The 27,057-nt window shown below is 43.6% G+C and overlaps 1 protein-coding gene across 2 annotated transcripts in view; it reads right to left on the bottom strand.

Annotated features, from left to right (window-relative positions):
- Positions 1 to 1,759: 1,759 nt before the first annotated feature.
- CD34 (CD34 molecule) overlaps positions 1,760 to 27,057 on the bottom strand; it is a 30,437-nt gene continuing 5,139 nt past the window's right edge. The window contains exons 2-8 of one of the 2 annotated variants that reach the window (XM_054026721.1): positions 17,231 to 17,383; positions 16,014 to 16,285; positions 14,611 to 14,697; positions 10,677 to 10,833; positions 10,210 to 10,262; positions 7,298 to 7,462; positions 1,760 to 4,808 (exon numbers count right to left, since the gene is read on the bottom strand). In XM_054026721.1, the coding sequence (XP_053882696.1) occupies positions 4,617 to 4,808; positions 7,298 to 7,462; positions 10,210 to 10,262; positions 10,677 to 10,833; positions 14,611 to 14,697; positions 16,014 to 16,285; positions 17,231 to 17,383 (1,079 nt within the window). In that variant the 3' untranslated portion in view covers positions 1,760 to 4,616. The other variant, XM_054026722.1, reaches the window with a different exon arrangement.

The following is a 27,057-nucleotide window of genomic DNA, read 5'->3' as shown; positions in this document are numbered from 1 at the left end:
GAGAGTGAATTTCAGCTGTGGGGCAAGTCACTGGGTTGGGGCTCACCAGTTCTTCTTTTCTGAGGGTTACTGTTTTGCTCCAGCCATACATGGGCACAAAGGAGCCATCTTCACTGCTGGTCAAAGCTGGGTAAAGTGGAACCAGACCTAGCAACACTTCTGGTGCAGACACATGGGGAGTTTTAGAAGCTGTTGGGCTGGGCTTATTGCTGTGCAAAGAGCAGAGGGGAGAAAGGAACACTTTGTAGCCTACACTCTGTGTGAGCCGCTAGACCAGTGTGGCAGCTCTACCAGAAGAGCCTGCCCACGGTACGTTTTGTTATCCGGATCCTTTGGGTGAAGCGGTTCAGAAATAAACAGAGTTGAAGAATGTTTTAAACCAAAAAGTTCATTCAGGCTAGAAGCCCTGCACTGAGTGTCTTAGGCAGCAGCTTCACCTCATTACCACAACCCATTCCACCTGTTTCTGGTCAGCAGCACAGCCTAGCAAAGATTAACTCCTTGTCTGCCAGTGCTGGGGCAGGCCTCTGTACCCTAAGATACCTCAGAAAGCACCATTGCCGATCATCAAATAGGCTTTCCATCAGCCCACAAGCTGGTGTTTCTGCATAGGAAAACTTTAAAAAACTAATGTCTCCTTACCCATTTAGGTCCCCAAGCCTTCAAAACTGAAACATGGGAATTACTTAATGCAGTTGAAGACAATGGGACATGCATAATTTTATACAGGTCAGCGGATATTAAAGGTTACAAGATTGGCTGGAAGCTATGTTCTTTATCCCCAAAGCAGGATAAGCAGCAAAGATTGCTGACTCACCCATGCATGGCCTTAGGACTGGTGTTACAAAAGATTTTCACTGGCTTTGCATTTCTCTCGCAGACATCATGATTTCTCAGCACAAATAAATCCATATTCATTGTAACTGAAAAATGCACATAGAAGACCCCTGCTCTCTGGGATAAAATGTACATTTGGATAATGAAACATGATGATCTACACATGTTTCTCATGCAGATCAGGACAGCTTGGTCTTGGGGACAGGACTGGGAATCAGGAGCCCTGGATTCTATTTCTGGCTCTATCACTGACCTGCTGGGTGACTCTTGGGCAAGTCATTGCATTTCTCTGTGCCTCAGTTTCCCCTCCAACCCTTTATCTGTCTTGCCTATTTAGAATGTAAACTCTTCGAGGCCGGGACTGTTTCCAATTATTGTATAGTGCCCAGCGTGATGGGGCCCTGATCTCAGCTGAAGCCTCTGGGCAGTGCCATATTACAAATAATAATCATGGAAAAGGCTACCTTTATGCAGCTTGAAATTAATCCTTAGCAAAACACACACAGGTGCAATTACATCTGACTCAAATCTAAAGCCCCAGTCCTGCAAGTCAAAGGGGTGCCCCTGTGGATCAGCTTGCAGCACCCAGCCTAAGACATTTAGCAAGGAATAATATGTGCATTGTAGACAGCAGATAATCAACCATTAAGAGAGTGTGAGAGTTTAATTCGGGGGGATTTTTTGAACATATGATACATGTTTTTCACTTGCTCTGAATCCATTTGCTGAAAGAAAGAGAGAGAGAGAGAGTGTGCAAGCAAGCAAAGAATAAGAAACATCTTTTACTTATGCTATTTCTACTGGAAAGCAACTTCTTAGAGGAAACACATTCTTTTCTTTGTCCAGGCAGTTAACTGAGCCAGACACAGTTGCCAATGGAATAAACACTCCATTGTTTCAAGAATACAACAGAAAAGTTGGGTTCAATTCTCAGCACTTTTTACTGACAGTATTTACAGATCTGGTTGTAAAAAAGAAAACAAACAAAACTTAAAATCAATAGTTTTTGTATTTTTACTTGACTTTAGTGCTGGTAAAAAGGGCCTGATTGACAGAAATTGAAATCCTTCTCACTAAGCACAGTATGATGAGGCAGAAAGCAGCCTGTCCCCACATCCCAGGCACCTGTGAGTCTCAGGCCTAGTCTTCACTTACCGGCTGGTCCGGCGGCACGCCATCGATGTTCTGGGATCGATTTATCGCGTCTGGTTAAGACGCGATAAATCGATCCCGGATCGATCCCGGAAGTGCTCACAGTCGGCGCCGGTACTCCAGCTCGCCGAGAGGAGTACGCGGCGTCAACGGGGGGAGACTTCCGTCCGCGTCTGGACCGCGGTAAGTCCGGACTAAGGTACTTCAAATTCAGCTACGTTATTAACGTAGCTGAATTTGCGTACCTTAGTCCGAAGTCCGGACTAAGTGGGGACCAGCCCTCAGTCTTGACAAGGAATGGCAATAACCTTTAGTAGTGAGAGGGTATGTCAGTTTTCCAGTCCTATTAGTCCTCAGCCCCAATGCCAAAGCTGCCAAGAATGGAGTCTGTTAATGCCAATGGTGATGGTGTGTCCCCTACTCATTGTACACGGGCCACCAATACATGGATCATATAGCAATGTCTTTGGTCAACCACCAACCTGGGCTTCATTGGAATCCGTGACATAGAGGTGAAAGTCAGTGAGCCAGCCAGTCCCCTTTCTTCAATTAAATTTCTTTTCCCTTTACACATACCTGCTCCCACATCCCGCAAGGCTGTGCCCAGGGCAGGGCTGTAGCTGCTACAACAACACTAGTCCTACTGATAGAGGCCTCCACCTGCAACTAGCCAAATTGTGGCCTGCCTGGTCAGGAGACCAGGAACCACACAGGCTACAGGCAGCAAATATTCATGGGGACTGGCTCCATCCTACGTGACATAAGTAGGTCTGTTGGACTTCACCCTTTACTGAATGATATGTGACTCCTGACCCACACAGAATGGGCTTGGCTTAAACCACTTTTTCCAAGAGAACAATCTCAAGCTCACGAGGAGGTAGAGATTGCTCCTGGCCTTAACACTTCAGTGTTGCTGAGAGGCCTTTTCTTTGTTCTTAAGAGTGAAAATCTTTCCCTGTATGTTTTTGTTTTTTTATATACAACCCCCTATTACTAGGGAAGGCCAAACATCTATTAGCAGGACTGAGGTTTCTTTTCTTTATGACAATTTTTTGGATTCTTTTAGGAATGCTTTGATATCTACATATTTCCAAGGCCTCATGGTGGGTAACAATGCCAACTCCTTCCACGTGGCTTGACAATACTGTTGCAAGCACTCAAAGTGAGGTGAGTTGTCTAGAGCAGTGTCATATGCTCTTGTACACACACACACACAGAGATTGATCACTCCCTTCACCTTCAACTAGTGCCTCCAGTCTATAGGAGCCAGATACCAGAGGATTCACTGCAAAACAACTATACACATGCTGAGGGATGCGGGGGAGAGATAGTAATTCAACTCCAAGTCTATTCACATCTCAATACCAGACTCCACCTGGAAAGCTTTACATACAAGTTCCACAAGAGCATTAAACATTGAGGCCTTGGCTACACTTGGGGATTCACAGCGCTGCCGCGGCAGCGCTGTGAAACGCGAGTGTAGTCGCGCCGCCAGCGCTGCGAGAGCTCTCTTGCAGCACTGCAAGTACTCCACCTCTCCGAGGGGAATAGCTTGCAGCTCCGCGAGCGAGCGTGCAGCGCTGCAGGCGCTGATTACACTGGTGCTTTACAGCGCTGCACTCGCTGCGCTCGGGGGGGGGGGGGGGCGTTTTCACACCCCTGAGCGCAGCAAGTTGCAGCGCTGTACAGCACCAGTGTAGCCAAGGCCTAAGAGGATATAAAGCACAAGAAGGGGCATTAACTTACTAATGTTGCTGAGAGAGGAAAAGGCTGCACTTAAATACAAAGATGAGGCTAAACCAAACTATCACAGCGAAAGACATTACAACTTCGGAGGTGATGGTAGTCAGACCCCAGATCCCTATATTGTAATGGGCCCAAGCCCCTGCTGGAATTTGAGTTGTTTGTAATCTGGATCCATGTTTTTCTGGCTTGAGCCCATATCTCATTAGAAGCAATTCAGTTGCTATATAGCACTCCTTATTTTTTACATATAACAATGAGAGCACTGAACCAGAGTAGTGGTACATGGATGGGACTTGCAGTTTTGGGGCATTCACTTTTGTAGTTCAGAGGATGGTAAGGGGAGGCCATTTTCCCACTTTTTGGAAGTGTCTCTCACGCAGACAGCCCCTGATTCTCCACTGGGAGGCCTGGAAGCTAGGTTAATAGCATGTGTCTTTAACAAGAGACAGTAAAATGCTCCATCTGCTCATGAAGAATTAAACTCCCTCCCTGCTCCCTTCCCTTCCAAGTAAAATCAGTATCAAGCCAATTTCTTACAAAGCTGACATAGCTCTGAATTTCCAAATATCTTCCCCAGCCCTTGCTTGGGTGGTTTGACTGCTGATCACATCCCATTCTCTTCTGCTAAAGGAAGAGCAAAGAATCCTAGCCCACAACCCTAGCCCTGTATTAACCCCTAGAAGCTCCTTGCTAGGATAGGTCAACACTGTACAGCACAGTGTACAAAGTCCCACAGAGTGGGACTTTGGAGTTCTTCAGATAAAAAAGGGTTATATTTTCCCAGCCATCCAAGGGATAATCTCTCCCTTACCCCCTGCTCCTGTCTCTTCTCCCCCACCCCCCTTCAAATCATGATAATAAGACAGTCCCCCTGGCACATTTCACAGTTCAGTGTCAGCCACAATGTGCTGCTTGGCTGAATGTCCATTTTTTGAGGATGCCTGTCCAGTCCCATTCTTCTGAGCCCCTCTGTTGAGATTTGGCTTCTCCTGCGGCTCGGAGTGCTCTTGGGAGGCCACGGTGATCCCTGTATTTCCCTGGCTACCGTTTTCAGTGTAATAGAGGTCTTCATCCTAAATGGGTACATAGATAACAAATGCAGAGTTAGCAAAAGGAAAGGATGGACAGCAGCCAGCATAGATGCCAAGCAGGAGCTGCAAGGCTGTGAACACCTGCATGGCACATAATAGCAGCAGGCAGGGATACCAGCTTCTGTCAACAGGTAGGTGGTAGGATACAGGCCTGAACTGTGGCATTGCAGTACTAGGGTTAGGCCCAGTCAGAGAGTTATTTCTTCTCAATGACCTAAAAAGCAGAACACCCTGGTTTTTGTGCTGTTCAGATAAACAGGACTAGGCTCTGCCTTCCTTGGGAGTTTGCACACCCAGCCCTGGTTTCTCCAGCTCTATTTTCCACATGGGTCAGGTAGGAAACATTTGGCTTATATTCTTTCCTATCTTCAGCCTGCAACTCAGATAAGCAGCTTTCAGTAATGAGATAGCAGGGGCTTAAGCCACACATTCGACAACTTAAATTTGGATACCTGTGGTGGTTTACACAGACACATATTATTATTACCCATCTAGTCAAGTGCATTAAGAAGCAGAGGCAGGTTTCACCTGCTTCTGAAGCAGAAGGTACGAGACAGTGTTGTAGATCAGACTAGATGGACCACTGCTCTTGTTCTGCTGTGACAGCTCTGATGGCCCTAAGTGCAGCAGATCTGACAATAAGGCCAACAAGAGCCAGGGGCATGGGGCTGTAGGTGAAGTACACTTGCCAATAGAGTGTATCAGGAAGGAGATGAAGGCTGTCAGAGTCTGAGGCCCTCTATTTGCCCACAAAGCCATGTACAGCATAGACGGCAGGAGGGCAAACTTCCCACCCACACAGTCCCCTCCCAATATGCCTCAGTCCTGCCCTGGACTGGATATCTCTTACACATAAGTGGAGTTCAGGATCTATGGCCCAATTTACTTTTTGGCTTCTTTGCTGAAACTGTCAACTGTGGTGATGGTGGTGTTTGAGATAGAGACACCTGTCCACTGGAAACTGGATTAAGATCACCAGGCTTATTTAACATAGGGAACACCAAATCACCATTAGATACCAGTGACTTCCAGTCACGGCCAAGGTGGGCCAGGAGGTTGGATCCAGTGCCCTAGAGGTGACAAGCTCTGTATCGCATTACCAAGCCCCTGACCATATCATCCACTATACATGCACTGTCATTTGCATTCATGCATTTGGCAGGATCCATCCCAGAATACTGAACTCTATTAGCCTCCCACTGTATAACTGCACATGTGCAACTAGATGAACATGCTCTGACTGCACTTCATAGAAAGATTCAAGTCTCCATAAATCAGTGATAAAGAAGGAACCCCCGGAACTCAGCAAAATCTGTAAGAGGAAAAATATATATAGGAAAATATTTTCTTTCTTTCTTGATATTCTTTATTATCCCCATTTGTTAAATGGGGGAAACAACCTTTATTACAGCATAGATACAAGTCAGATGTATAATTTGATTTTTAAATGTAATGATTGAAGAAAAGTATTTCATTTTCAATGGCAAATTCACAAGCTTTCAGAGTCTCTGGAGGAGTCTTCCCAGATGAGTTCTTACTGCCAGGCCAAAAAAAGTGTTAGACCTGGAAGTGATAGGGAGCAAAGGGTAGTTATCCCCAAATGAACAGTCACAGAATATTTAATATTAGAGAGGAAGAGAGATTTCCTTTCACTCTTCATGATCTGGGCTCTAGCACAGCTGTTTATGCCTCTCTTATCTCCATCTCCCCATTCACCACTCTCAGGCTGGATCAGTCACAGGCTCACCAAGTTTTCAGTTTCCCTGTCAGCCTGCCTGTAGTGGCACTTGTTAAGGGGCTTATTTTTTTTACCCTCTTACTTCCCTGGTCCTTCTTGCATGAACAGAGAGCAACAATACTCTAAGCCCCCTAACAGGTTGACTAAATTTCCTTTTACATGTTCTAGGTTCTTTCCTTTCTCTGAAGGTAATAAAAATATGAAAACAAAATTGTATTCCTAACAGCCCAATAGCACCTTATTTTTATGTAACTAGTTTAATATGTAAAAACGTAACCGTTCACGTCTCAGTTTATGGCTGCCTCTGCTGCTTAACCAAAGGCCTTACTTAAACTAAAAACAAAGCCCCAGGCTTTTGTCCCTTACACATACAAAGAGTAATTTTAATTCTCTCTTTTATACCTCTATAACTAGCTAAGTAATAAGAATACACCTACATTCTTAAAGTATAGGCCTTTACAAACAGGCCTGAATATCTATATCCTAACAGCACTCAAAGCAACAAGCCATCTTGTCGCACCTATTGATACTTTCATAAGCTATAGGCAACTTGTACAGAACATAAGCGGAGCCTCTCTCTCCCCCCAAACAGAGACTGTTAGTGGCGCTTAGAGGTCTTTGCCAGTGGGTCACTCCCTTAGAGAGCTTGTGACTCAGTTGCACTCCCTCCTCTGCATTCCTCCTGTATTTTGGTTTCTCTCTACTTGTTGTTTTGCCAGCTATAAGCACTAACCAGCCTCTCTCCCCTGGGGCTCCAACTCCGTCGTTTCATAAGGAAGTATCCAGCCAAACTCAGAAACGCCAGCAAGAGTCCAGATGTGACCAAGGCAATCAGCGTGTTCCGGGGAATGTTCTGGTGGCGTCCAATACTCTCCAGTTGATGGGATTTTATTCCAATCTGGAAATATACCAAACAGAGCCAAGAGTCTCATAAACAGGAAACCCGTGCATGCACATCTGCTGAGAGCACTCCATATTTTAAAGACACAACTTTGTCTTCCACTCCAGTTCTTTTTAAATATATAAATAAACACACTGTATATATATATACACATATACACACACACACACTGTATAAACACACACACACACACACACACACTCACAGGGCTTGACCCATCTCCCAAGGAAGCCAGTGGAAAGACACTCATTAGCTTCAGTGGGAGTTGAATCAGAGCGTTAGAGCCAGGCTGACAGCCCCCAAGTCCAAGATTCTCCCTCCCCAGGTCAGCTACAGCACAGGCCAAAGCAGTGCAAGCTTTCCCCACACTGCCCCACCACTGTGCCTTACCCCTGACCTGCAGGCACCAACTCTAGGGGTAAGAAATCCACTGGGCATTCAGTCCTTGGCCCCTCTGCTGAGACGGACAACTTTTCTGGATGAGAAGCAATGCAGAAGCACACAGGTTTGTATAATTATTATTCTCTCCATCTCCTGGACCCTGGCTTGTGCACTTTGCTGAGCCTACGCACCCAGGATTGAAGGACCTCACAGCTCATTTGCATTCTAAGCATCCTCCTCAGTTTAGCTCCCCTAAAAGGAGTTTTTGACCACCATGAGAACGTTATGTCCTTGAGACTTAGAGCACAGATGCAAGAACTTAGTTCATGTTTAGCTGCTGGGTGCCATTTTTTACAGGCACCTGGAGTTCGGCTTTACAAAGTATTGCAACCTCAGTGGTGTATACGGAAGATTAATGTCAGTATAGCACTTTGAAGAGTTATTATTGGTACCCAGGTCCTTTAAAAAAAAAACTACAGTACATGACAGTAATCATCCAAAGCACTGCAGCAGACAGTAGTGATACCGGAGGACTCCGTGGTAATGGCTGTAGAATGCTATAGTGAGCGTGTGCATATACACACACACATATATATATAGACACACACACACACACACACACACACACACACACACACCCTGAATTTTCAGAAGTGACAAGTGATTTTCGGTGCCCAACTTGAGACACATTATAAGGCCTTGATTTTCAGAGGGTGGGTGCGCAGCTGTTTTTAAAAATCAGGCTCCTGTAAAGAGCCTCAAGTTAGACACCCAAAAATCACTAATTACTTTTGAATATTTAGCCCCCCTCTTTTTTTTTTTTTAAATAAGGGATACACTGGCAATGGGTGTTTCATACATATTTTGAAGTAAATAAAGTAATAAGAGATTCTGCTACTGGGCTTAGAAAACACTTGATAGTGACTTCAGAAAGTTCATGAAAAAAGAACAGGAGTACTTGTGGCACCTTAGAGACTAACAAATTTATTAGAACATAAGCTTTCGTGGGCCCACTTCATCGGATGCATATAGAATGGAACATATATTGAGGAGATATCTATACACACATACAGAGAGCATGAACAGGTGGGAGTTGTCTTACCAACTCTGAGAGGCCAATTAAGTAAGAGAAAAAAGCTTCTGAAGTGATAATCAAGCTAGCCCAGTACAGACAGTTTGATAAGAAGTGTAAGAATACTTACAAGGGGAGATAGATTCAATGTTTGTAATGGCTCAGCCATTCCCAGTCCTTATTCAATCCTAAATTGATTGTATCTCGTTTGCATATCAATTCCAGCTCAGCAGTCTCTCCTTGGAGTCTGTTTTTGAAGCTTTTCTGTTGTAAAATAGCCACCCGCAGGTCTGTCATTGAATGGTCATTCAATGACAGAAAAGCTTCAAAAACAGACTCCAACGAGAGTGCCACAAGTACTCCTGTTCTTTTTGCGGATACAGACTAAACACGGCTGCTACTCTGAAACCTGTCAGAAAGTTCACTGTCTTCCCAGAGGGAAAATGCTGAAGTGATTCTGGTTCCAGGATCCCTAAACAGATGTGGCTTCTGGTTAGGTCTACAAAGCCTCAGGAATTCCCTGTCAGAAGATTTCTACAGGATGAGTGTAGGGCTGCCATCTGTTCTGGTTTTCCCAGGCTCATCCATTTTTGAGGTAGCTGTCCCAGGAAATCTGTTGGGGTGCTCAGTAAGCACTGTCAGCTGTCCAGTTTTATGGGGTCAGGATCATCCCAGAAATGTCCTGTTTTATGTACCTCAGAGGTGTCAACCCTAGACGACTGGCTCATTCAACATTTTGAGCCCCTTTTGTATCAACCTGTGTGTTGCAATAGAATATGGCAGCATTCTTTGAAGTGCCACCTTGTTAGTATTGGAGGACCTACAAGGCACCATCGGAGGTGTATAATTCCTCACGTACCAGGGACATAAATCAGTGCTTAGATCAAAATATGTTTAGAGCACATAAACAATTTGATTAGTGCAGACAGTGAAAGATCCCCTTGTTTCTCCCCAAAACAGATACAGCCTAGTAAGCCTCCTCTACACATTGACTGACCTCTGACCACCTCTAGGGAACAAAGGGGTTTGATCTCTACAGCCCATTGGTGTCTGTGTCCTGTGACTGCCAGCCAGAATGCCCATTAAAGCGGCGTGGTGCTGTGAATACCTATGCACTGGTATCTGGACTGAAACCATCTTATTTACATTTGGTCACCAAATGCCCCTGAGATAGTGACAGTTTTCAGTTACCACCAACCTGGGCTGGATTTGAACTATCATTAAAAGACTACTTTATCCTAGCCCACAAAGCCATCCAGTCTCCCATGCTTAACTAGCTTAAAGCATTTACCTTCATTAGATCAGGCTGCCGTACTTGGAGGAGCTTGTCTATTGCATCTGCATCTGCAGTTTTCAAAACAGAAAGGTTGTGACACAAATGCCAACAAGTGAATACCTGCAGTTTACATCAGTATTGAAGAGACAAAGGAGAAGCTGTGAACTCCCCACTCATTCTGCAGGAAATGCTGTGACTCAATATAAGCCAAATACATCTCTGGTTAAACTCACTTAATAGAGAAAGGAAAACACAGTTACAGAGCTGATATGTTTTCTGAGAATTCTGTTTTCTAATCTGTGCTTTAGTGTTAGCATATGTTCAGATACCCCCAGCTCTGCCTCTACAAACAAGTCATATATCCCCACTGCCCACCAACAGTTAACCTCCCTCTTTCCCACAGAAGTCCCCACTTTCCTTCCTATCCCCCATAAACAGACACAGTGATCACCACAAAATCCAGAGACATTGGTTCCACTAACCTTTAATGCCAGCCTGAATGAGCAGCATGCAGGAAGGATCCACCTCAGATTTGGCGAGTTCAATGTGGCATGGGGGAGAAGAGACGTGATTGTAGGATGAGGTTGTGTCACAAATCACCATACTTAAATTTGCTCCCTTTGTCTTTAGAAAATTATTCTGCAAAATTTCCAGAAAGAAAGAGTTATTAAAAGAAACCAGACAAACCCACAAATGATCTCCCTCAATGATATCTAAAATATATCACTAGCTTGTATTATTGTTATCAATCTATCATTTATATTGCAATAGTGCCTAAGGCCTTCTTACCAGATCTGGACCCCATTGTGCTAGGCATTGTACAAACATATAGCCAACACCAGTCTAACATCAGCTCAAACTGGGAAGCAGTCTGATCCAACAGACTGAGCAATGGACTGGGAGCCAGGGACCGCAAACATCAATTCTTCCTCTTCCACTAACTTATGTGGCGTTGGGTGAGAAATGTCACTTCTCTGTGCCTGTTTTCCCATCTGCCAAATGGGAATTTTGATACTTACCTACCTCACAGAACAATTTTATGCTTGTAAAGTAAATTGTAAATATTAACAAAATTTTAAAATTTTATTTTTACCAAGCCTAAATTTGGGATCTAAGGTGCTTAGGTGTGTCCCTTTAAATCTCAGAATGAGAAAGAAGCCAAGGGGGCCTTTATTGTTTTGAAATTGCAGGCACTGTCTGCCCCATTGTCATCAACTAGGAGAAGAGGGAAATAACAAAGAAACATTGGCCTTCCTGTTTAGGAAATGCGTTTAGTATTTCTGATGGGTTGTTGATCAAAGACCGAGCAAAGAATAAAATCTTCTCGCTTTGAGCATTAAAACGACCCCTCTACTTAAAAACAATAGTGGCTCTTGGGTGGAGGAAGGGAAGAGTGGATTGCAGCTTTTTCCTCCTCTTGACCAACTTGTACACCAAACAGGATGGACCTTCTCCTGAAACCTGTGTGCACACATACTCGGGATTGGGATTAGGGCTGGACTTTGCTAAAACAGGGTCACCATTTCTTAAAATACTCTATCATGGAGAGGGCTGGACAGCTCAGAGTGGCTGCTTAGCACTTTCTAAAATCAGGCCCCTCAAATGTGTGTCCCATTGGGGACCCAAAAAATGGAGGCACCAAAATCACTAGCCCAGTGGTTCCGAAACATTTTCCGTGCATGGCCCCATTTTTAGCTATATTGCTTCCCGTGATCCCAAACAGCATGGAGGGTGCCATTTAAAAATGACAGGTTTCAGAGTAGCAGCTGTGTTAGTCTGTATCTGCAAAAAGAACAGGAGTACTTGTGGCACCATAAATTTGTTAGTCATTTAAAAATGGTGTCTTCCATGCAGCATGACCTTGCATGCAGCAGAGATGGATTATGGTTTTGTGAGGCCCTGGGCCAGAGCAAGTGGGCCCCTCCTTCCACCTGCAGTCCCCGCAACCCCTCTGCCCCCGTGACTCCTGTCAGGGAAATGGGGTTAGGGCATGGGGGCTTGCTCCCCTCCCCGGCAGCACTCCTGCCAGGAAGCAAAGTTGGGGCGTGGGGGTTTGCCCGCCTGGCAACCCCACTCCCTGGCAGGAGCACAGGCAGGCAGAGCGAGGCAAGCCCCTGAACCCCAGCCCCGCTCCCCGGCAGGAGTGCCGGCTGGCTGGAGTGGATCCAGGTGCGAGGGTGCCCATTTTTCTGGGGGCCCCCCAATTGGCCAGGGCTCCTGGGCACAGGCCCCATTGGCCCAGTGGCTAATCTGCCACTGGCATGCACATACGTGTGCAAGGTGATGTTGCATGGAAAGCATCATTTGGTAGAGCAAAATAGCCTCCTCCATGCGGTTTGACCCTGAACATACAGTACATGTGACATCATGCTGTGTAGAGGACACCATTTTGTAAAATGTACACTTTGAATTGCCGCAATCACATTTACTGATGGAGCTATCCCACTTGGGGTTGCAACCCAAGGTTTGGGAACTGTTGCACTAGTCACTTTTTAAAAACATTGGCCTAGCTAAGCGCCAAACAATACAAAACCTCCCAGTCACACCAGTAAAACTATTTATACTGGCTTGTTGTGAAAACAGAAGGTTTAAAACAACCAGTTAGTACTATTTCCATATAGTTTGTTTTGGGGTTGGGGGACTGAGATGGGAGGAAAGACCTGTGTATTTTCTTTTGTCTGCTGTGGAAAGAATACTTGAGAGTGTTAGAGTTTCCTTTGCATTTAATGAGACGGACACCAGATTATTGCATGCGTGCCTTGGGAAAGGCCAGCAGGAAAAAGGAGAAACGACTCAGCGCCCTCTATCTACTCTCCTCTCAGACAGTTATCTGGTTCCCAGGTTCAGCAGCTAACCCAGCTTGGAGGCCAAATAGTTTTTTCCATGCAATGATTAGTTAGGTGGAGGCATGAGGAGAGCCCTGCCATGGGATAAGGGTTTCTGGAAAAGCCATTGTTAAAACTGGTGTGGTTTAAAGCATTTCATATTTGGGGATTCCAAGTATACGAGCAGTCAGATGCGACTTGCTAGAGTAGCTAGAATCCAAGGGCAGAGGACATGTGTCAGACATACTGAGTGATTTGCCCAAGGTCACATGAGAAGTCAGTAGCAGAAGCAGGAATTGAACACTGAGTCCCAGTCCAGTGCTTTAACTCCAATACCATGCTTTAAAATTTATTTTTATTATTTTATTTTTAGTTTTTTAGATTTTTCAGCATTTCATTCAGTCCTAAGGGTGAGCACAATTAACAGGACTCATTTACTAACTTACCTTTAACTAAATACACCCAATTTCTTGGACAGTGAATCTCAATCAGAATATAGAAATATATAAAACCTCATATCTGACAATGCTGTCTGTTTACTGCCCACTAGATGGCATCTGTGTTTATGGTCACTCAATCCCATAGGGGTTTCAACATGAATTGTTGCTAAAATACTTTCAGCATGAATGTAAACAGGCAGAAATGCCAGTTAATAGGTAATTTACAAGGAAAAGTCAATAGAATAAGAATCTAGCTCCCCCCCCCCCCCCCCTCCAAGTGATCTCAGTGTGGCTGGCTAGTAGAGGTAAAGTTAATCACTGTAATTTCACACCAGTTGGCAGTAGGGTGACCAGACAGCAAGTGTGAAAAATCAGGACAGGGGGTGGGGGGTAATAGGAGCCTATATAAGAAAAAGACCCAAAAATCGGGACTGTCCCTAGAAAATCGGGACATCTGGTCACCCGAGTCAGCAGTCCCACAAGATTCTTTACCATCTAGCATTTGTCTCAGGTCTTCACTTGCTGCACAGTGAGTTTATTCCCCTCCAACTGCACCTGAGCTGATCCTTCCCCATTAATCTCATCTTAGTTTTACAAATAAGTAATTGCGCTAACAGTTTCCAGTTGGACCAATTCAAACAGACCTGGGATACCCTTCAAAGCCATTGAACTGGGGCAGTGAGGCCTAGGTTCCACTGTACCCCCCTTGTCTGATCCAATTTCCTCTCCATGCCAGCTGGCAGTAAGGGGAGAGGAGGATGGTGAGGTGGAGGAGATAACGTGTGCAGGACTGGTATATGTGTGTGTGTGTTTGTGAATGGTGGTTTCCTGTTAAATAGGAGGAGACAAAGGAAGTTGAGGTGGCCCCAGGTTGCACCATGATGGAGGGGGACATGACTGAATTCCTCCTGGTGACTCTTGTTGTCTCCGCTGTGCTCAGTCAGCAGCAAGCGGTTTGCATTCCCCACCCCATGGGAATGGAGCACAAGCCGTAAATACCACACTAACACGCCAGGCACCATCAGCTTTGCTGGCCCCTTGTGCCTGCAAGTTTGACATGATGGTAAGAACCTGCCCCCAAGACCTCACACTGTTCCCACGCGGCTTTAAAACAAGTGGCCATTCAGCCTACCTGCAAAGATGCTACTTACACATGTGTCGGGCTCACTGAGATGCAAGCAGATCACTTTGGGCTTCTTCACATGTTTAATATTCTGACAAGCAGAGGTGTCGTAGGGCTAGAAAGTAAAACAAAATACTGCTGCATTTGTAAATTGCATAGGTACAGAGAGACAGGTCAGGACACATGGCTGCATCTCTCAGGCAAGTCTTTGAAGTTCCTAGATAACAGGTGTCTTTCTATTTCTATATTCAGAATGGTTGGGATTATGACCCCCAAACCCTATTTTATCATGGAGTTTTCCAGGCCACCTCTTGTAATTACACTGCAGAAGATGGAGTGGACAGGCAGTCTCTACAGAGCTGTTCTCTATATGACCTGCATGTATCCAGGTTCCCTGCAGTGCATCCTGGCCCCTAGGTGTAGCATAACTGCACCAGCTCTGCTGTCTGCAGCCTTTACTTGGATTCAGCCCATTATGATTCACATCCTTAGGCTGAGGTTGCTTGCTCTGCTCCCCAGCTGGTTGCTAGTCCTTAAAAACTCTGCAGAGAAAGGTTCCAACCCCACCTCTCTGGCAATTCTAGCCCTGTAACATCTATTGCCAAAACAGCCCTATTGAACCTATCCCCTGTAGCCTGCTTGTTTCAAGTTGAAAAGCATCATTGTGGTAATAGACATGCCCTCTGAAAAACTGTTTTAATGGCAAACCTCACTGTCTCAGGAAGGCAGGACAGAGCAAGCGGGAACAGACTGAACTGCAGCAGGGAAGATGTAGCCAAAGGACATGAGATCATTATGGCTGGAGATACTCCAGACTAGGCTAGAAATTCATCTATTGGGGATAGTTTGAAGAGAGTGAGAACAATTCTGCAGCAATGTCAGAGGCAGCCCACTGTAGGTTCCTTGCAGCCCAAAGAAATCTATGATATGCACTGCCCTACCAGCCGTTCCACTAGAAATGTGTTTGTATCAGTTGCTGAATCCCTTATAATACACTCGTCAATCCGAGAGGTGTGTTTGGTCTGATGATGTGCTATATCTAGGCATTCTGGCAAGGGGTCCCATGAAAGACAGCGCCAACCAGTAACCCCTGGCAATTCTCTAATGCCTTCAGGGGATCTCAGAACCATTAATGAATATAGCCTCAGAGCACCTGAGGGATAGGGCAGTCTCATTAGCCCCGTTTCACAGAGAGGGGGAAAGTGACCTGCCCAGTATCACAAAGGGAGTTTTTGGGAGGGCTGGGAACAGAATCAAAGTCTCCTAACTCCCAGTCCTGTGCTCCAGCTACAAGGCTCTCCCGTATGTGTGCAGCACTGGTTCTGGTTTAACACAGCATGGTACGAACAAACCACAGCTTCTGAAGAAAGTCTTCAGGAACAACATGCTCACCATAGCTCATCAAATGCATAGTCAAGCACTTCCTCCTACCTTCACTGTGCTACTAGGTGGGGGTCCTGTGGTAGCTGAGTGGGAAGTTTGCTCTGTGAGGACAGTAGTAGTGGCTGTCGAAACCATTTCCAAAGTCATGGCTTGTGCTGTCGTGCTGAAAGGAGCATGTGATGTGTTCGGCTGTGAATCGGGAGATGTTTTCACTGACACTGACTGGTCTGACACAGCCATGTGTGTTTGGGTGGGTCCTGCGGAAGTCGCAGGGCTGGTGTCTTCAGTCACTTTGGTCATTTCAGTAGTACTTGCTTTTCCTACATAGAAAAAAATAGGAGTATGCTTAAGGCCTCTCGAATCAAAGCTTGTCATTGTAGTGACTGAACTGCAATATTGATTTGTTATAGTCAGTGGTACTAGAATGTATTATCGGCTGTAGAAAACATGCACATTAGATTTGCTTCATAGTTACCGAATTGTTACATGCATATAAGCTGCTTACAGTAGGCTAATATTCTGTGTGTATTCTACAAGAGTGTAACGCTGCTATTGCCTGGCTCACCCCCCAACGCTGACCTCCCCAGTGCCACCCCTGCCTTCTCACTGCACTCAGAGCCCTCAAACAAATAGATCTGTTGATTTAAAAAAAAAAAAAAAAAAGGAAGAGTATGTGTCTCTTTTTAAGATCCTTCAGCTTGAATCCCCTCAAGCCCCTGCCCTATGGCAGAAAGGCAGACATCTTACCTTTAAAGATGCTGTATGCAGAACTCAGAAAGGGAGCGCAGAGACATATGAGATAACCAGGGCATCTGATCATTATAGTTTAGCCTGCCTGCAGTCCCAGATCTAGTGATCAGACCGCTCCTCCTAAGCATTCACTTTAAAGCAAAGATGGGTTCAAGCTGCAAGTCTTGGATCTAAATCCACACTTCTCTAAAGAACAGAGGTGAGTGGATTTGGGTCCACTATAAAGATAGGAGCTGGAAGCAGCCTCTGGAATACTGAAGTATTTCAGGAGCCTGGGGACAAGTTGGGGTTCACATCCGTGGTTCCATACTGGACTCATTTCTAAAATATCATTTTGGTTTAATCGTGAATTAAAAGCCCATTTCGATGAGACAGCCTGTTCTAAATCATCCTTTCGGTGCCTGCTTAAAGTTTCATTTTCACATCTTGTAAATTCAATCACTAAAGCACATCAGCAAATGGAAATTGCAGAGAGCATGGAGAATAATTAGCAAGTTCAAATCAATTTCCCATACCTTCTGGTGTTGGTGAAATAGTTTTAGGCTCCATCGTTTCTGTGAGAGTGACAGTTGTTATTGCTGGTGTTACACTGGTGATAGTAGCATTCATCGCTGAAGGTGAAGTAGTGACTGATGAGCTGTGGTTGTTTCCACCAGAAACTTTATTGTCTGCGGGGGGCGGGAAGGAGTGTTAATTTATAGCTAAAAACACGATATGGCATCTGTTCTAAGAGATGCAGACTGACAGGACTCTGATATTTCACTCACATGCAACATGAGAGTCTCTTTCTGAGAAGAAATAAGTATGATTTTTGCAATGTTTCTTTTGTTTGTTTGTTTGTTTTTACAAGGGGGTTGGGTTTGGTTGCTTCTTCCCCTTTTCTGTTTGAAGGCTTCTGATCCTTGGGCTGCCCTCTTGGCACTGACTGTCCTTTTGACACTCGGATCTTGGGCAGCAGAGGAGAGAGGTTTAAGCCCCCCACATCCCACACAGATACACACTGTCCCCTAACCTTCATGAAAGGATGACAGACACATAGACTTTAAGGCCAGAAGGGACCATCATGATCATCTAGTCTGATCGCCAGCACATAACCCACTCCTATTATAGACTCATAACCACTGGCTGAGTTACTGAAGTCTTCAAATCATGGTTTAAAGATTTCACATTACAGAGAATCCACCATTTACACTCTTTTAAACCTGTAAGTGACCCACGCCCCATGCTGCAGAGGAAGGCAAAAACCCCAAGGGTCTCTGCCAATCTGACCCAGGGGAAAATTCCTTCCCGACCCCAAATATGGAAATCAGTTAGACGCTGATCATGTGGGCAAGACCCAGCAGACCAACACACCCAGGAAAGAATTCTCTGTAGTTACTTAGAGCCCTCCCAATCTAGTGTCCCATCACTGGCCATTGGAGATATTTGTTACTAGCAGTCGCAGATCGGCTACATGCCATTGTAGGCAGTCTCATCATACCATACATACTCTCCATTAATTTATCAAGATCAGTCTTGAAGCCTGTTAGGTTTTTTGCCCCACTTCTCCCCTTGGAAGGCTGTTCCAGAACTTCACTCCTCTGATGGTTACAAACCTTTGTCTAATTTCAAGTCTAAATTTATTGATGGCCAGTTTATATCCCTAAACCATTCCCTTCCGCAACAGGATCACTGTACCAGGACTGCCCTGGAGATTGACCACCACTGAGCAGCCCCATGCCAACTTGTGGAAAAGCTCTCTCTGCTATCCTCTGTTAATTATTTGGCTTTGGAAACATTTATTATTTATTCTTTAAAGGGGAGAAAAGGGATTTTTAATAGCTCTTTTCACAAGTAGACAGTTCTTTTCCTTTCCAAAAAAGATTAACAGCCTTATAATTCATATGGAAGAAATTCAGAGACCAGACAATCGAACTGGGGCACATCAAAGGCTCAAATGTTAATCTAGTCTCTGTTTGCAACTTTAAACAAGAATCAGAGTAACAGCCGTGTTAGTCTGTATCCGCAAAAAGAAGAACAGGAGTACTTGTGGCACCTTAGAGACTAACACATTTATTAGAGCATAAGCTTTCGTGGAAGAAGTGGGCTGTAGTCCACGAAAGCTTATGCTCTAATAAATTTGTTAGTCTCTAAGGTGCCACAAGTACTCCTGTTCTTCTTTTTAAACAAGAATGGAGCAGCAACTGGACATGCTGGTCCTGATCCTACATTAAGCCCATGGGAATACAGGAGTCCAGCTGTGCAGAGCTCTGTGCAGGACTGGACTGTACACTGGCCTAAATTAATAGGTTTGAGAGGAAAGATTCAGCATTTGAAAAAGACCACGTGTGTGCTACAGGAAAAAGAAATGGAAATTTCAAATATATTCACATTATTGCAGGTACAAACTCCTTCAGGGCTTGATCCAAAGCCCAGTGAAGTCAATAGAAACATTCCCAAAGGCTTTGAATCAAGTCCTTGTTGACTAGAGATGTTGCATCTCTTTGAGGTAAAATGGAACATTTAGAGAATCATCAAATATTTGAATGTAAAAGTTTGTATATTTCGTAGTAATCACATGCTGCGAGATAAATATGCCACCTTTGACTTTGCTTATGTGATATCTGAAGCAAGCCTTAAACATTGTTGAAGACTTTTTTCCTCCTGTTTTTCATGCTATTTTATTCCTCTCTGGAAACCTATTTCTGTTCTCCACAAACTGGTTCAATACCTACTTCACATTCTATGTGTTTTTAGATTCTTGTAAAAAATACATTGATTGTCGCATTAGTTTCTATCCAGTAGTGACTGAACTCTAAAACTTGCAAGATAAATTATTTCACCATTATTCATTTTTTCAGAACCTAACAGAGATATTATTAAGTTCTTTATCAGCTGCTGAGTATTCTAGCCCTGATCCAACAAAACACTTGAACTTGTGTTTAACTTTAAGCATGTACGTAAGTCCCATTGAAGTCATGCTTATATACATGCTTAAAGTTCAACAAATGCTTACTGTTGTTTTAAATGGGAATATTTTCCTGAACTGGAGCCTTAGTGCTTTGCTGCATTGGGCCCATAATGTTCAGCCCCTGGGAGGATTGAGCCCTAAATCACTTTATGGGATTGATTACAGAAATGGGCTTAATCCGTGCTGTTGTCAAGCTAAATATAAAGGAAATATTTTACAATCCAGATTAGGTAATAGACCCTTTAAGAAAGAAAACTGACCCTTGTCTTGTAACTTCATTAGATGAAAATTGCCAACTGTTGATACTGGAAATTCTAAAGTCTGAGTATAGGGTTATGTTAAGAAATATAATTGTGATTGTGTGTGCGCACATGGGAGAAATATTGGAATGCCGAGGAGTTGCCAGCTACACAAGCAAAACACATGAGGAGGTAGATTCAGAAGACCGTGTTGAGATGTCTCTGGCAAGTGTTTGGGAGCATTTCAGTCCTCCACAATTCATGCCTCATGTGAATCCTTCATAATCTTGCACAACATGCAGTCAGTACTGAGAAAAACTGGAAGGATTTTGTCATGAGACAATGAAATGATTGGAAAAGAATATAAAGAAGGGAGAGAAATTCATTGCAAATAAGAATGACACAAATGTTACAAGGAACCCATTACAAGACAGGCTTCAGGGGCAGGAATCGTATTTCAAATAGGTCTTGCTAAAATAATAAATAAACTAATGAAAAGATTAATGTATGTGATGCCTTTCATTATAGGATGGAGTCAGATTAACCAGTTAGAACATAAAAGAGTGGGTGAACTGGGATTCAGTTTCTGCCTTGAGAGCATATCTGATGGCGAACTGACACTAATCTCAGTCATAGGTAAAAGGCAGAGAAGAATTTTGAGGCCAATGTAAAACTTTCCATGGAAACCCAGAGAGAATTCTGCATAATGGGAGATAATATAGGAGGGCCTTACTACAGACTCCTGAGAATAGGCTTGGTACATACATTCATAGATTCTAAGGCCAGAAGGGACCACTGTGATCATTTAATCTGACCTCCACAGGCCAGAGAACTCCCCCAAAATAATTCCTAGGGCAAAGCTTTTAGAATAAACATCCAATCATGACAATTAAAAAATGGTCAGTGATGGAGAATCCACCACAACCCCTGGTCAATTGTTCCAATGGTTAATTACTCTCAGTGTTAAAAATTTACACTTTACAATTTACTCTCAGTTTGTCTAGCTTCAACTTCCATTATTATATATTTGTTCCCCATGTAGGTACTCATAGACTGGAATCAAGTCACCCCTTAACCTTCTCTTTGTTAAACTAAATAGACTGAGCTCTTTGCGTTTCTCTCTATAAGGCAGGTTTTCTAATCCTTTAATCATTCTTGTGGCTCTTCTCTGAAACGTCTCCAATTTAGCAACATCCTTCTTGTAATGAGGGTACCAGAAATGGACACAGTATTCCAGCAGTGGTCACATCAGTGTCAAATATAGAGGTAAAATAACCTCTCTGCTCCTAGTAGAGATTCCCCTGTTTATGCATCCCAGGATTGCATTAGCTCTTTTGGCCACAGTGTCCCACTGGGAGTTCATGTGCAGCTGATTAGCCACATAAAATACCACAGAATTCACCCAGCAGCACATTCCAGGGAGAAATCAAATATTCCATTTTAATAATCAGTTGGTGTATTCTAAACATAAAAAAACTACTCAACTGCCATGTCAGGATGGATAAAGGGTCCATCTAGTCAGTTATTCTGTCTCCAGTCAAGGCTTGATGGTTCAGAGGAAGGGATAAACCCCTAAAATATAGCTAATTATGCAATACACAGGGTAGTGTTCAGCATTAAACACCAACAATCAATTCTATGAGAGTAGCTTCAGAGTGCAGCCCCCCATCTTTGAGCTTCACAGACCTTTGGTTCATTACTGAAGTTCAATTCAGGCAAAGTCCTGCAGTCCACATAGGCTGAAAGGACGTTGACATTAAAGGCAGTATTGTTTGTATAGGGACGGCATGATTGGCCCTCACACTTTTAGCCAAACTGATCTGTTAATTCAAGGCCCTCATCCGGCAAAGAGAACTGCACAGTTAGATCCCTGAAACCACGTTCAATGAAGTTGCAGGATTGGAGCAACTTTGTGTCTATGGATTTACTGCAACTCTGCATCCTCATTGAAGAAAACGTTCAGGCTACATTCCATGGCATCAACAACATAGAGGAAACTCACAGCGACCCCGCACCCTGTCAGATATTTCACACACAGTTCATAGTCTTTCCAACGCATAGGGGCGGCATTAACATCTGAACACTTTGTGTACCTTTTCCTCCTCGTGCCTATGTTCAGAGTTTCCTTCATGTTGGCAGCCTTAGTATATGGAAATGGTTACAATGAGGTAACTGTGAAATCTATCCTCCATCTGTACCCCCAAAAGAGAGCGAATACACACAATGTTAACGGGCAGACCACAGAACAGCTGCACGCTCTCTCTTAACCCCTTGCTGGCAATGAAGAAGACCCCTGCTTTATTCATCTGGAGCAGCAAAAAGCGCCTGATACACACAGATTGTACCAAGTCAACTGGTTGCATCTCCATGGTGCTTTCTCAAGTGCTTTGCATGTGCTAACATCACACCTTTAAATATTAGTCTATATGAGACCTGAAAAGGTTTGTGTCGTTTTAAAGATCTTCTCAGGAAGGGGAAGGTTTTCATAAAGAAGAGGAGGTATTTATGTGTAGATATTATCCCAACCAGTTATGTTCTCAAGAAAACTTATATCCTGCATTTTTACTTGTCTTCCAGTTAAGAAGAAAGCATAGATGACAATAAGAAATGTGAGAGGCATTTATTAGAAAACATAATATTGGGAATGTTAGCGTTAATGAAATAAGCCAAGCTGCCATCCCTGGCTGAAAGTTTTTAGAACAGATACAGCCTGGAAACTGGCAGTGTAAGCTTTCTTCATATACAACATGCCTCAGACTTGCTCTGGAATGACTCCATCTAACGGCAAGAAGGAAGTTCAGTCTCCATGGCCCGTTCTATTATTATCCCGTCTACTTGCCTGGGCCCAGATTTTCCAAAGAGCTCATCTCCTGTTTACTCACCAGAACAAGTACCCAGATTTTCAGGAAAGGTTATCATGCTGCATGTGCACTGGGTGCTGAGCACTTTTGAAAGTCTAGCCCCATGGAAGCCTACTGTGATACTCATTTTTCTGTATCCCACTACCAGCCTCTAAACTAACCATTCCCCCATGAAATGCACTTCCATGACACCTTAAAAGTAGAGATGGGACTGAATTACGAAGCTCACATCCAAATCTGAATTGTTCCACTGTTCAGCGGTGTTTGGATCTAGGGTTTTGGTTTTGGCCAGATTTCTTTTTAAACAAAAGAGATATTCTTTCCAGGAAGGAGCCCAATTCAAAAATGTTAAATCACTGAGTTTTCCTGATAACAAATCACAACCAGGAGGTATGATGTCATGCCCAGAATAATAATTAACGTAATGTTAAATCTCTCCTTTTCACACGGCTTTGTGTTTACATGGACATCAGCAGGAAACTTTACCTCATTAGAATGACATAATTCCTTTTACTTGACTTCCCAAAGGGCCATAATCACCCAGACAAACACCTTTGAACTTTTCCAGATGTTTATAAAAATACAAGAGCTGTTTGGCCAAAATCTTTGCACCAACGTGTATCATAAAACAAGGACTGGATCTTCCTCCACCTTAATTTGCCTTTGGATTTGCTCAGTTTTATTATGACTCCTTTTCTCCCCTTGCCTCTCCAGCACATGCAACCATTTTAATACAAGAAGTATCAAAGTGTTTTGAAGCTGTAGGACTATAAAAGTCTCTAACAATGCAGATGGGAACTGGGATACCACGCCTAAGTGGCATTTGGCTAAAAACCTCAATCATTTATTGCACAGCACATTCTCATTAGTTTTGCAAAACTTGTGTGAATTTTATTAAGGACTTGAGAATTAAAACCAAATGAAACTTTAAGCATGAAGCAATCAAAGTCTAGTAAGGCTAGCAGGGAAGGGAGTGATAACTTAGTTTGTGTGAGAATTCACCTCCAAATTAGTTGTAGGGGACACAATTTCACAAATATTTATTTTAGTCACCTTTTTACTACCCTAAAACAAAAGAGTATCCATCCAGTACTTTGGACATCCTTGACAATCTGATAAAACTAATTAATAAACAGACCTGGCACTTATCCCAGATCAAATAATCCGGCAACAACATAAACACAACAAAACTTAATTGACTTACCCTCATCATCCACACCTGAGTTCTGCACCAGTGCTACCCAGCCCTACCCAACACCCATCTCGTTACAGTAAAGCAACAGACTCAGATCAACAAGGGGCAGTCTCTGCAGTTTGTATCCCATTTTGTAGTATAAGGCAGTTAAATACAGGATTTTCTTCCTCTCATCTGCATCTTCACAATGACTAATGTACAACCTGTGGAAGTAGCTGCCTCTTCTATGATGACAATACTAATTAGCCTTTATATAGTACACCTCATCTTCAAATCACTTGACAATCATTTTGTCAAGTTCATCTCTGCTTTAATACTTTAGACTTCAACTAATTAATCCTTACAAAAACCTTGCAGGGTAGGTATTAGCCCAATTTTACAGATAGACAAACAGAGGCAGAGCTTAAATGACACACAGCTAAAGCCACAAGGGCAGAACCAAAATGAGCACGTAGGAGTTCCTGGTCCTTTAAGGGTACGTCTACACCGCAATTCAACAGCACCTTAGCTTGAGCCCCGTGAGCCTGAGTCAGCTGGCATGGCCTAGCCACAGGCTTTTAATTGCTGTGTAGACATACTCTAAGACTACACTTCTGCAGTCAAAGTATACAGGTACAGTAAGTGCATTGGGTGTCAGTAGGCTGTGATTCAGGACCTGGTGTGTTGGTCGGAATGGGGAAGCAGTGGAGAAAGAGGGCAGAACAGAACTACAACAGTGTGAACCAGGTTTCAATGTTTGCCTTTCATTAAGCCAACAGCTACAATAAGCAGCACCTTTTGGGACTTTGAGCTACATTACTCATAAAGCTCTAGTTTTACTCCTCTCCGGCCATGTGGCAGGAATTCAAGTGGGTGGCGCTCCCTTTCCTCTGGAAATATCTGATAAAATCCCCTTTTTTTCCCCTTTTCCACACAGTCCCAGACAGGATATGGGTGTGGATCTGCAGTCACGAATGACACAAAGAAAAGCGCAAAGAGAATGTGGGGAGGAGGAGGGTTGACAACTCAAACCATTACATCACTGCAGTCAGCCGTGAGCAGAGTCAGCCAATCAACACTTAACCCTGCTCAGTCAGAGCCAGTAAAGAGGGATTTTGCTTTGTCTTGTAGCCTGACTTAAGTTGGCTCTTAAATAAGCCACTGACCTTAGGAGCCCTATTTCTCAGGCAGCTTCTATGATGCTTGTGGCTTGTATATTTATGACAATCAGCCTCCTAGAAGAAGTTGAACCTGAATTATCGTTCCTCCTTGGCCTCACCAATTTTCAGCACTTAAACTCCTTTATTTTGCGGGATCTTGGTAAAAGAATAAGTACTTGAGGATGATCACATGCAGAAACAGGTTGACATATGAAGCACAGTGATGCAGCACCACACTCTTAGGTACAAACACATATAGTTTGCATGAGGTACAAATACATACAGGGTCTTGCACTAATGTATCATCTACAAGTTTTAATACATGCACTAATAGGACAATTCACTGCACTGTCCACCGGTAGTGCATACTTTCTAGCGTATATACGTCATCATTCTTGCAGTTAACATTGTAGCCATGTAAAAATCACGTAGAGCTGAATCTTGGCATACAGAAACATTCCTTAAATGTCAACAAAGGTTTGGTTTGGGTTTGATTAAAGTCACAGGCAAAAGTCTTTATTTTAAACTAACAGGTTTGCCCATCTCTAGTGATTCAGCACCATATTATGATCTCCTGATCTATCCCTTTGGTGGTGTAGCTGGAATGTACAAACCAAAGTAACCCCCCCCCACATCATTTTTAAAATGCACGTATCAATTGTTTTTAGCATTTAAAAATAAACTAGAAAGGCCAAGTAGATATTGTGGACAAATATTTCCCACTTAGCAGCTTTCACTCAGAAGGATCCCAAGATATAATGCAAGTTATATTTACATACAGCACTGGCTGAAATGCAGCAGTTCCTGGGATGCACAGCACCCTTGTACACCCTTGTGGGTAAGGGACATTTTGGCTTCTGACTCTAAGGCTATGTCTACACTACAGCCAGGATTTACGCTCTGAGATCGATCCACCAGTGGTCGATTTAGCGGGTCTAGTGAAGACCCGCCAAATCGACTGCAGATCGCTCTCCAGTCGACCCCTGTACTCTACCCCCGACGAGAAGAGTAAGGTAAGTTGACAGGAAAATTTCTCCCATTAACCCCCCCGCGGTGTAGACCCTGCGGTAACTTGATCTAAGGTACGTTGACTCCAGCTACGTTATTCATGTAGCTGGAGTTGTATAGCCTAGGTCGACTTACCGTGGTAGTGTAGGTATAGCCTTAGGCAAATGCTCAAATGAGAGGATAGATGGTTTTGAGGGGACTCAGGAGAAAAGGGTTCTACTCCTGCCTCTGCCATGGACCCACTCTGTGACCGTGGGTGAATCACTTTGGGATTAATTTTCAAAAGTGCTCAGACGGTGTGGTTCAAAGGTTTTAAAACTTCATAGGTTGACATGGTGCTAGGAATGCATCCAACTAGCTTAGCTATGAAATGTAGCCCAGCTGCCAACTATCAGCCCACAATAGAATTACTTAGCTCTTATATAGAGCTTTTCATACATGAACGTCACACGCTTTGCAAAAAGGTATCATTGTCCCCATTTTACAAATGGGGAATTTGAAGCATCAAGGTGAAATAACTTGCTCAAGGTAACAAAACAGGTTAGTGGCAGAGCCAGGAATAGAACCTTAAGTACCATATCTAAAATGTATGAAAAGCAGTTCTTGGAAAGACAATAAATTGTTATAGGAATAAATCTGAATTATAGTTTAACATTTAGATTAGACAAGTACTGAATCACTCCTTATTAGCCTTCAAGTAATGTGTTTCATGATTCTGGATTTGCTTTTACCCTGAACCTATTCTAATCTTACTTCAGAGTCTGAAAAGATATGGCAACAAATTTTCCTTTGGAACAGCATAGAGCTGCTCTGTTTTCATTTACTATATGTCAGTGGGAAAGAGGGAATTCTTAGCTTGCTATATAAGCCAATTTGTACATAGCTCTTGAAAGGCATCCTTCTATTGTTTAGCACGGAAGTGGAGAAATGTTGCTGGGAAACAAGATTAA

This window comes from Malaclemys terrapin, chromosome 4 (assembly GCF_027887155.1).
Source record: "Malaclemys terrapin pileata isolate rMalTer1 chromosome 4, rMalTer1.hap1, whole genome shotgun sequence".
Taxonomy (NCBI): domain Eukaryota; kingdom Metazoa; phylum Chordata; order Testudines; family Emydidae; genus Malaclemys; species Malaclemys terrapin.
The sequence above is the reverse complement of the archived record's forward strand: the minus strand, read 5'-3'. Positions and strand labels throughout refer to the sequence as shown.